The sequence below is a fragment of the Oryza brachyantha genome, chromosome 5, assembly GCF_000231095.2.
Source record: "Oryza brachyantha chromosome 5, ObraRS2, whole genome shotgun sequence".
In the NCBI taxonomy this organism is placed as follows: domain Eukaryota; kingdom Viridiplantae; phylum Streptophyta; class Magnoliopsida; order Poales; family Poaceae; genus Oryza; species Oryza brachyantha.
Genome location: NC_023167.2, coordinates 13,458,787 through 13,470,634, shown reverse-complemented (window position 1 = coordinate 13,470,634; position 11,848 = coordinate 13,458,787). Strand labels below are relative to the sequence as shown.

Here is an 11,848-nt window from a genome sequence, read left to right as displayed (position 1 = left end):
TTTATTTGCAAATAAATCAAATTATAAAAAAATATATAATATTTTGATAAGACGAATGGTGTAGACTCGAACCATAGTCAATCATGTAAAATAAAATGAATTGGAGGGAGGAGTAATATAGTTATAGTGTAACAATACTAGAGTCAAACTTTGGCACACTTAGAAGTTTTCCACCGAAAATTTTCGACAGTTTTTTAGACAGTGACAACTTGTATGCACAGTTACATGTATATGACACTTACATAAAAAAACTTCGATGGTTTTTCAGATAGTGCCAACTTTTATGCACAATTACATATGACACTTGCAGAGTGGAGATCATTCCATACCGAGAAAGTTTTCCAGTCCAAAGAATTCTGTCAGTCAAGAGGAAATCATGCAGTACGGCAAGACATGATGCCGTGCTCCCTTTTGTCATGAGATGCATGATGCAGTGCAGACATTGTTTCAGGAATTTTTTTTTATTTTTTAAACCATTTTAAGAAATAATTTTATTACTAAACCTATGAAAAAAAATATTTTCACCGCATGAACCTTGGTGTGACCAAAAGGTTTAGTTTTGTAAAAATTTTGCCCGATGGTTTAGTAAGAAAATTACTTGCTTAAAAATGTTTATTTAATAAAAAACGTGACTTTATATCTGAAAATATTTTCAGCAGTATGAACGACTCCGTGGCCCAATGGATAAGGCGCTGGTCTACGGAACCAGAGATTCTGGGTTCGATCCCCAGCGGTGTCGTTTTTTTTTTAATTCTTTTGAGTCATTCCCCTTGGGCTTGCAGCTACTGCCCCTGCCACATGGGCCACCTATCACTTGGGCCTATCTCCTGACGCTGTTGTCCCTCTGGGCCGTTTTCTGCATGAGCCGATCTGCTGTCTCTCAAATGGGCCCAGCTAGGCAAGCACACACATACCCGAAACCATGTATGCATGCATTTTTGTAAGGTGGGTCTCCTTCGTATTTCTCCAATTTCTTCACAATTTTCATCCAAATGTTATCTGTGATCTTTTCACTGCTTGGATACATGATTTGTGAAACCCGCTAGAAATACATAGTCTTTATACCATGTGGCACATTATATTCAGCCTCGTCGTCCATCACCTTTGACAGTTTTGGACCTAGGCTACTCTTTAAATGTAGTCCCGATTCCATCGTATGATATGCTGACTTCAAGTATCCTAACTCCAGTTCATTCTTATCATACATAAGATCCTCAACTGACTACTGAACCCTGCATTTCATGTTATATATAAAATCCTCAATTGACTTCTCTAAAGCAAGGTTTTCACTCTATTAGTTAATTCAATTATTTATACCCTAAAATAGCTATAAAAAATTCAGACAATCCAAAAATCCAACATTTTCATCAGTTTCAAACGGGGCCAAGAGATGTAACATTTTTTCTCCAACCGATGAAACAACACCTAGCTTTTCGAGGGAAAAATCAGGTACAATAGCAGACTATAAGCCATCTATAAACATATTTTAAGTAGATAAGAGACGAGAGAGAAGGACAGCGGGCTACAGATTTATACCTAGCTACATCACAGACTCCAAGACACATATGTGTATGATATGTATGACCGAATATTAATTATATAGTATATAACTGTTATATAAATTGACTATTAAATTAATTATAGATGATTTAGAACCAACGGTTGGCTATAATATTAAACTTGCTGTTAGACACCCTGCACGTAACAATGGCATGGTGAGGGGTAGGCCCGAGAAAGTATCGAAAAGTGGGGGAGCCTTTTGTCATGGGCTTCCTTCGTTCAGCTCGGTTTCGGGCTCCCAGACTTAATGGGCTTCTTTCGTGGGCCAACGGAGTGAGTAGCTATGGAAAGTCCAGCCCAGTTGAGGAAGGCATAACGACCCACGTCGCGACTCCCGAGGCGTATAGCCGAAGCCGAACCGTCCCCCGACCCCGTCTCTTCATCTGCCTCCTGCTTGCTGCTCGCCAGTACTATCCCCGTGTCCCGCGCGCCGCGCGCCGCGCCACGCCACGCCGCGCCGCCCCACCCCTCCTCCGACGACCAGCCAGCCACCGCCAGCGACGTCGCCGATGCGCCTCGATCGGATTCGCTAGCAGTACTGGTTCGCGACGATCCATCCACCGACCCTGCCGAGTCCCCGCTGCCTGCCAGCCATGGGCGAACCCGTGGTCGCTCCGCGCGCCCCCGCGGCGGCGGGAGATGCTAGGACCGCCGTGGAGACCGCGCGCTGTGGCGCGGTGGCGCCGTCGCCTGCCGTGGCCCCGGCGGTGGCGGGCGGGGGAGGGGGAGGGGGAGGGGAAGGGAGGCGGGTGTTCTCCGTGGAGCTCCGGCCTGGGGAGACCACCATTGTGTCGTGGAGGAAGATGCTCAAGGAGGCCGGCGCCTTGCCGACCCATCTGCCGGCCGCGGCGGCACGGCCGCTGGTCGGCGCTCTCCCTGGACCATCTGGTGCGGTAGGGTTTCGTGTTCTCGTTACATGTTTGTTTCGGTTTTTGCCGATTTCTGCCTTCCCTGGCTACTTTGCGTGCAATCTTTCGGCTGATGAAGCCTGCAGATGGAGGAATTTTATTTTTTTTAAAATTGTAGATGGAAAAACCCAGGTGGAAACTAATCGAATTATACGAAAATGTCGAATGAAATTATGTATCCTGGTGAGGCCAAATGCATTGCGAGCGTTGACGGTACAAGGTAAATTTGCAACAGAGAAACTGAGAGGTGACAGCAAAAACTCTGATAGATTTAACATAAAGCAAAGCATCAATTTGCTGTTGCCGCGGGCACCTTTGCAAAGAATATGCCCCTCTGCTAATTTTTTAGAGCATCACAATATATCATATCTCAATGCCACATTGGACCTCACCATGTCAGGGGCCACAGCTTTTACCTTGATGCTGGGATTTCCCCTAGGTATCCGGGCTGCATAGTTTTTTCATCCTCATTTCTTCTAACATCAGGAACTGGTAATCTGGTACATTGCCACTAATCTCACTAACCCTCGTTTGGAATAGTTGACTACAATTGCTGTATTGGTCACTGATCAGTGGGAAGTAATCTACCATCTAGGGGAAGAAGGTCATGTCTATAGATTGTTTTTCAAAATGGAGAAGATCTAAATACTTGCTACTTATTTGGCCATATGTACCCATTTGTTGGATTAAATCAAGCTTAACTTGTGGTTTTCTTGAGGTTGTTGGTTGCAATTGAAATAATGTATCGTTTGACATTGTGGCCATCATCATCTTTTGAATCAGAAACATCCTACTGAAAATGACCCTGCTCAATCAAATCGATTCAATGCAGTTATTGAGAAAATTGAACGCCTTTACATGGTAAGAAATACATGGTGTTATTATCAGAAAGAAAATTCATTTTACTTTCTATATTGTGCGCATAAAAAGTGCTTACCTTCTCCACATTCTTTACTCTGCTAGGGCAAAAACAGTAGTGACGAGGAAGATTTGGTTGTTGTGCCTGATGATGATCAGTATGACACAGAAGATTCGTTTATTGATGATGATGAATTGGTTAGTTTTCCAATTTAATTGATACAATGCCATAATGTACTGTTAATAAAATGTTTTTTATTGTTTCATCTGACCTGACACTAGTTAATACCTGACAATTCTAGTGTTTTGAGTTAACCTTGTTACCATTTGTTTTGCCATGCATTCTGCGTATGTGCTGCTAGCCCATTATACGGAACATAAATAACAGTATTGAGTTCTCGACAACCATTCAATATGCCATTTATGAAGAGCATCTGCGAATGCGTGCTATTTGTACTATTTTTTTTTCTTTTTGAGCTATTTTACTTGTTAGGAAGAGGGTCTATTGTCTTGAGTTTGTTATGACATTTCTCTTAAGTTGGAGCAAGAAAACATCTACTTTGTACAAAAATAGTATGATCATGGTTGGAAGAACTTGACTACTGACACCTTTGTATGCAAACCAAGCGTGAACTTACATGCTTCTTGCTGCATATATCTATCCTTGTTTAGGACATCTAAAGGATTTTTTTTCTGTATCATTAGGCACGTCGAGAATGATAGCCAGTGTTCTGATCACTCTGTTGTTTCTTTATCACAGGATGAATATTTTGAAGTTGACAATTTGGCAGCCAAGCACAATGGTTATTTTGTAAACAAAGGAAAATTGGAACAAATGTAATTATCCTAAAACTCTTCAATTTGCAGCTATGTTATTGGACAGGTTTTGCACCAAACGATCCCACCAAATGCTTCTAGAAGGCATTCTGCAGTGTCGTACTCATGAGTCATGACTAAGCTACTCAGAATGATATTACGTGGGATGGTGTATTAATGACATAACAGTATCCTTTACATCCTGCATTACATACATTCCATTATAGGATGACATAAATCATGACATACTTCCACACTCTTTTGCAGTGAGTTTGACCCAGTACAGACTGCGGAGCCAAAGAAACGAAGACGGAAAGACTCATCGAGTTCATACATTGAAAATAACAAGGAATTTGCTCTGGGTTCTTCATCATACATAGACATGCCTTTAAAAGACTTTAAAAGAAGAACTCTGCAAACGGAGAAGAACAATAGTAACGCCCTTGAAAGAGTCCAGAAAAAGAATTTCAGTGATCCTACAACTGGTGCTGAGTATGCTGCACATCTTAAGATGACAGGTAAGGATATGCAGCAGCTTCCTCCAGAGATAAAATATTTCGATGAGCATAAAACTGCAGTGCTTCAGGCTGCTGATTTTGCTCATAAGTCTGGAGCTAATGAAACATATGAATATCCTTACACAGCATACCGGGACAAGGATGCTCCAGGACATCTTGGCGTCCAACAGGAAAAAGCCTCTAACGAGGCGAATCAAGATTTATCAAAGAACACGCACCACAACGAGAAACATAATGCCAGTGAAATTTCTGGTTTGAATATTGCCAGTAGCATCTATTCAACAGAAACAATGGTAAGAATCAAAGAAACTAGTGTTGTGAGCATGGTACAATCCATAGTTATCTTTTCATTTCCAAAGTACATGAAAAATTAAGACCAAAACATTCCAATATAACACTTGGAAGAAAATATAACTGCCACAGGGAACACGTGGCATGGTTAAGAAGTATCATGAAATGTGGTTTCTGTCAACTGCTATAATGTAATTATTCCTAATTTTTAATCATATACTGTATTATATTTTCAGCATTTGGCCACAAAAGGCCGTATAGAAGGTTCAGGTACCAAGACCAAGGGCACCAGACTTGAACGAGCTATCCGTGACCTCCAAAACATTGTCACTGAATGTGTGTATCTTATTGTTTAACTTTATATATCAAGGTCTATAAAATTTTAAAGCAATTTTGGAATGAACTTTGGCCTTCGTTGCATTCAATCATCCCCACAGACAAACCGCAGATTCTTGATGTACATGAAGCTGAGGCAAATTGCCAGGTAGCAGTTAAAAGAAGATTGCCACAAGAAGTAAAACAAAAACTTGCTAAGGTCGCAAGGTTATCGGTATGTGGTGGCGCACCCTATTTTATCTTATAGTGAAGGGCCTTTGATTACGCACATACCACTTAATATCTGACATTCATATACTATTATTGAGATTTGAGTATTTGACTACTATCCAGTTGCTAATTATCTAGCTATTTCTGCAGAACTATGTGAGCGTTTATTTACATATCTGTTTCAGCAACTTTTTTTTTTGGACTTTGAACTGTAACTTTAGCATTGTTAGAACACAACCTTTTCTGTTCAATATTTGTTAGATTTTAAATTTGATCTATAATGCATTTGTTTGAGTCATGGTAATTGCTAGGTTTATGTAGGTGGTTAAGAGATGTATTCAGTTGTACATTAACTTTCTGTGCTACTGCAGTTGATTATGTGAATAAAGAAGCTTGAAGAAGTACAACCTTTTGTTTTTCTGTATTCCAAATTTCCAATGAAACTGTTATAGTCTTAATTTCTTAGACAAGTACCAGCAACCTGATTTTCTCAGTAAACAGATAACAGCAGAATCTTGACAAATGCAGGCAAATCAAGGAAAAATCTCAGAACGTGAAATGATCAATCGTCTCATGGGCATAGTTGGCCATCTTGTGCACCGTAGGACACTGAAGGTGAGTAGAGGTACTGATTCTCATGTCCATTGCTGTAGGGGCTTATTATAAATATTAACTTGATTGCCTAGCTGTTCATTTTGATTACTTCTATGCAGTTCATTTTTAAAAGGATAGCATCTTTGGTTGCTTTGGTAATTTTGGATTTCTTATTACCTCAGTCTGGAGGTTGTCTATATTTCTTTGAACATTGAATAGAAAAATGATAGGATGTTGTGATGAGTGAATCATCCATTGAAAATGTTAGACCTTAAATTCATCCAGATATTTAAACAAGTGCTAGTATAAGTAAGAGAGATAAACACTGTTTTTGTCCAGTTCTCACCTATTTGTAGGCGTTGGGCACTACTACAGGTATTAATGTGGAGTCATTTTATGTGGTTTGTTGAACTATTCTATGACTATGAGGATTCTATTGACCTGATGAAATCTTGTTTATTTTTTTAAGAGTGCACTTTTTTGCATTATAATGCTTTGTGTTGGCAGGCATAGGCTTTGTTACTTTTTGGGTAAACGTGGCAGATTAACTATATATTGCTTAGTGATCCTGTACAATTTACATTTATTGAAAATAGATACCAAGAGACACTGTCAATTTTTTCCCGTGTGTTGTTATGATGATTGCTGAGTTAAAGGTTTTATTCATCAATTTTTTTTTGGCACAGAGAAACATGAAAGAAATGGTTCAATCAGGTTTGAGTGCTAAACAAGAGAAGGCTGGGAAATTGCAACAAGTGAAAACGGAGATCTATGAAATGATTAAAACACGTCTAGCCACCAAACCTAAGGTACATTGTCAGTAAAGCTGTGTAGTCTGCTTTATTTTCTATGCACATTGCATTTTATTTAAGTCTTCATTCTGATCAAAAGCTTTGCTAGTAGGGGCTCTTATATCCATATTCTTTCAGGGTGCTGAACATAAGGATGAATCTACAAATGGTTTTCAGGATGCTGTTACTAATGATGACAGAAGGGCCTTGAGAGGAAAATCTATTATGGATACTGTATTGGAGGACAGGATCTGTGACCTATATGATCTCTATGTTGAGGTATATTATATAAGCATGTAATCATGTTTACTTCAAAGACAATTACAATGCTAGTGATATTTGCCCAATAAGGAGACAAGCAATGAAGGAACTTTCTCTATTTTATTTTTCCTTTTTTCTAGTTTTTTTATGTATATTTTGGTGGTTTTATTTCCACCTTCAGTAAGGAGGCTGATAGACTCGGTTTAGAACAAGAATGGCTTGGACAAGGTCTTACGTATCGTTTCGCCTTTAATTATTTTGTATGTAGTATCACTTGGAAGTTAAAAACCAAGTTTGTAAACAAAATATGATTATGCAGTTTGCGCTTTTCAGGATATGGATGAAGACAAGGGCCCTCAAAGTCGTAAGTTGTATGTAGAGGTACTGTCCCGTTTTCTTTACCCCACTTCTTTTTTGTTTTGTGATTAATTCAGGTTTCAAAATTTCTAATGCTTCCATTAGAACATTTGTTCAAGAATTACATCTTTATGTACCTTTTGTCTGTTGAGTGTTTTAACTTGAATAAATGGTTTAGGAGATTGCAACCTTCCTTTTCTGATTCACTTCTCAGTTTCATGCAGTCGCGCTCCTTAGACAGACCCTTGATCCTGAACTTTGTTTCCTTGATAGCACTCATTTTGATAATTGTAAATTTGTGATACCAACCTTATTTGTGTTGGGATTAGAGGCTTTTTTTGAACGGAAAACGAATTGCACTGGTCTGTTGTGTGAAGGTTATCACCTTTTACTTTATTTGAGTGTGTTTGGTGATTTCTTACTTTGTTTATTCATGCAAGTTTGCCAAACAATTCCTTAAATTTTATTCAGAACTTCATAATTATCCAAGTATATGCACACCCTGTTAATTTCTATCTAATGGATTTGTTTGTTACAGCAACTTTAAATTTAATTACCCCATAAATTTTGTTATACTGGTGATGTTCTGCTACTAAGTGTGCTTTTTCACACATTCTCCTATGCCATTATACTTGTCCATAATGCCAATACAAATTACAATATCTTTGTTTCTGCACCAGCTTGCCGACATGTGGCCTCAGGGCCACATGGATAAAATTGGAATTCGGGATGCTATTTCTAGATCACAGAAGAGAAGGAATTTATTATACAGGCAGAGGAAGGTGAAAAATCATTTCTTTGGGCGTGAATGCCATTTTAGCTTAACCATGTCTTATCATTTTCATCTGGGAAGAAATAGGAATGAAAGAAAAACTAGTTACAAGTCATCAACGTATATTTGCAAAATTATCCTACATTTGCAGTACCTCATTTAAACAAATTGTGTCATTCAGGTCCGCAATGACCAGAGTCAGGCTGCTGCTGCCAAGTTGCGTGATTGCAACCCTGCCGCCCCACGGCCTTCACAGGCCCAGCAAATTACGCAGCAACCCATGAAAGTCTCTCAGCCATCTACGACAGGCACACAAACCATGCAGCCGAGCAGCAGAAATGTCGAGAAAATTCGTGAAACGAGTGTCGGTGCAGGGCCGGACAGCAACCGGAGTTCTACTGAAATGAAGAAGCGTAAACTACACTCTTCTGAGGATAGGCAAGTTAAGGGCACTCACACTGCAGGCGTGCCCTCGAATGCCACCTAGGCCCAAACCACACATAGGCAACTTGGCCCACAGTGCAGGCCACCCAAGGAGCAGAGTGGGGGCAATGCAATCAAGGCCAGGCAGTCCGCAGTGCATGTCTTCAGCCCAGTAGCCCGAAATGTAAAAAGACAACCTTGTCCCCGTCAGGGGTATTGGCCCAAAACGAGGTGGGCATTGCTCTCCCCCATGGTTCGTATTCTTGGAGAAGTCGTATAGTCGATCTCTCCCCTTTCCCGTTCACTTTGTCATCGATTCGACGGCGACGATAACACGATGAAGCGGCGCAGCGGCAAGCGAACGGCAACCCGGGAGGTCAAGCTAGAGGTCAAGATGGAGGACGGCATTGGGACGTCGGCGGGCAGGAGTAGGCGTCTTCGTGCGACGGCTGTACGCGCGGGCAGGAGGGGCCCGTCGCCGTCGTCGTCCGACCGGCCGTCATCGCCGTATCCACCGGAGCAAACACATCGATGGAGTCAGATGCCGAGGTAACCCCCTTTGATATCTCCCGTCCGGATTCGTCTTCCGCAGGGGGAGGTCTGATTCCTCCAGCATCCTCGTCTGGACCGAACCGAGAAGGCGAACGGTGATTGTGCTGGAGAGCTCGACCAATACCTCCTCCCATCGCACCTACAATGGACCATCGGACGAGCACAATCCCGGAGCACTGTCGGAGCAGTCGCCGCAACGGGCAGCATCAGCGGCTGGTAGTCACGGAGATGCGACCGGGGCCGAAGGGCAAATTCTGGCGGTCGGTGGGATTCGTAACGCCGGCGATATCGAGATGGAGGTATTGAAGCTTGTCGTGTGATTAATTTTTATACTGTATTGGTTGTGAGCTCGTTTGTGACATAGGTCAGTGCTGTTTGGATAAAATTTAGTTTTCCCTATTCATGTTTAAAGTATGAGATGTTAATCAGATGTTATATAATGGTGCTATGTCAATAAATGTTGCTGGATAGACATGGAACTAGAATTGAAGGCTTTGGTCTGAGGTATTGTTGTTTATTGTTCAGTGTGATATTTGTAATTGAGTAGTAAAGTGTGTGATTAGAGTACTGCATTTTGCTGGTTGTTCATTGAATTAGATGGCATAGCACTAACTGAATTTAAGTGTTAAGTAATCCAGACTAATTTATTTTCATGAAGTGTTCATTAAGGCCATCTTTTGCAATCGCCAGGTGACGAAGATGAAGGGAGCACTTGCAGCGTTTGCTTGTGGGTTCATGGCTGTCACATGGGTCGTTGCTGTTTGGTTGTTCTAGGTTTTAGTTGGGACTTGGGGTTAAGCTTTTGGGCAGGATGGGTTGTTAGCAATGATCGAATGGCTGACGTATGTGTATATTTTATAACCTGGATCGGGTTAGCACTGGCACTGTGCCTTTCAGTTATGTAATGTGGCACTTCGGTTGTGGGTGTTTGTCTTTTGGGTAGGGTGGTCACAAAATGAACCTTGTTATGTGCTATTATGACAAGCTAATGACTCGTTGCAGTGCTGTTATGTTCATGGTTCTGAGGAACAATTTATGCTTTGGCAAACTTTATTTATGTACAAATTGTCTTATTTATGTACATAGTGATGGCATAAGTTCATCGATTAAGATAGAAATACTACTAAACTAGCTGTCCACTACATTATTTATGCATACAGCGCAAATTTATTTATGGTTTAGGACTAACCTACTTATCCACTAATTTATTCTACGATTTAGTAAAATGTAACGGTTGATATACTTGACTTGTGACTAGAACTAACAGTATGACTAAACTAATTCATAGGCTAACTACTGATGACAAAGATAAGTTGTGGTAGCACCTAAATATTTTCTGAGCCGTACCTAGCCCATATGTGTTCAATTAAGTACCGCTTGAGTTGGCGATGAACAGATCGATCGCAGACAGATACGTCCCTCTGTAGCACTTGAGCAAATTCCATCGGTGTCTCGTTTACGTATTCGGGTTCTTCAACATGGAAGTCAGCATCACTCTCACCGAGACCGCCCTCGGCTTCGTCTTGCTCATCTTTAATTATCATGTTGTGTAGGATAACACAAGTTGTCATTACGTTACCAATATCGGCTTGTTCCCATAGCTGTGTTGGAATTGCTACTATTTTAAACCTTGCCTTCAATATCCCAAATACGCACTCTACATCCTTCCTCGCCCCCTCCTGCATTTTTGCAAATAATTTGTGCTTCTTGGTCTGCGGCATCGGAATACTTCCCATAAGAGTTGCCCACTCCGAATATATGCTGTCCGCCAGATAATATCCTTTATCGTAGTGATTCCCATTGACCGTGAAGTTAACCCTCGTTGATCGCCCGTGAATAAGGTCAGTGAAAACTGGCGACTGCTTTATGACATTAATATTATTATTAGACTCAGCAACCCCGAAGAAGGCATGCCATATTCACCGGTCACTGAACGCCACAGCTTCTAGAATAATAGTTGTGCTTCCGTAGTCTCCTCTTGTGTACATTCCCTTCCAACCGTTAGAACAGTTCTTCCATTTCCAGTGCATGCAATCAATGCTTCCAAACATGCCTGGAAATCCCCTAGCAGCATTCGTCTGCAACAAGCGGTTGACGTCGTCAACAGTAGGTTTACGGAGATATTGTGGTCCAAATATGTCGATGACTCCATGGCAAAACCGGCTGAGTGCTTCGTATGCAGTTGTCCCACCAATGCGAACATACTCGTCAGTTTGGTCCGGACATGCGCCATATGCTAGCATGCGCATGACGGCTGTGCACTTCTGAATGGGGGATAGTCCAGGGCGACCCAGTGCATCAACCCTTTGTGTGAAATATGAATCCGACGCTCCAAGGGCATTGACAATCCTTAGAAACAATCCTTTGTTCATCCGGAAACGCCGGCGGAATTGTTGCTCATTAAATACTGGATTATCAGAGAAATAGTCACTCATTATTCTTGCATTGGCACCAACTCGGTCTCTATAAATATATTTTCGACTGCCACTGTGTGCACTAGATGAAGGAGGCAAATAGAGATTATCGATGCTTGTAGCAACTTGTGCCAGTGTGTAGTTGAACTGATTTTGCTGGGCCATATAATCATCCATAGTAAATATG

General features: G+C 41.3%; 1 protein-coding gene and 1 non-coding gene across 2 annotated transcripts; both read left to right on the top strand.

The window, feature by feature from the left end:
* Nucleotides 1-666: 666 nt before the first annotated feature.
* On the top strand, nucleotides 667-739 carry TRNAR-ACG. The gene has a single exon. It is a non-coding gene; the product is annotated as a tRNA-Arg (tRNA).
* Nucleotides 740-2,153: 1,414 nt separating this feature from the next.
* On the top strand, nucleotides 2,154-10,257 carry LOC102722582 (ubinuclein-1). Its single transcript, XM_006655276.3, has 15 exons — nucleotides 2,154-2,453; nucleotides 3,252-3,329; nucleotides 3,432-3,524; nucleotides 4,087-4,163; nucleotides 4,410-4,660; nucleotides 4,787-4,953; nucleotides 5,188-5,287; nucleotides 5,389-5,501; nucleotides 6,026-6,112; nucleotides 6,778-6,900; nucleotides 7,021-7,161; nucleotides 7,477-7,524; nucleotides 8,181-8,282; nucleotides 8,454-9,546; nucleotides 9,938-10,257. Exons 1-14 carry the CDS (start codon nucleotides 2,154-2,156, stop codon nucleotides 8,757-8,759), a joined length of 1,986 nt encoding a protein of 661 aa, XP_006655339.3. The 3' UTR covers nucleotides 8,760-9,546; nucleotides 9,938-10,257.
* Nucleotides 10,258-11,848: the final 1,591 nt, after the last annotated feature.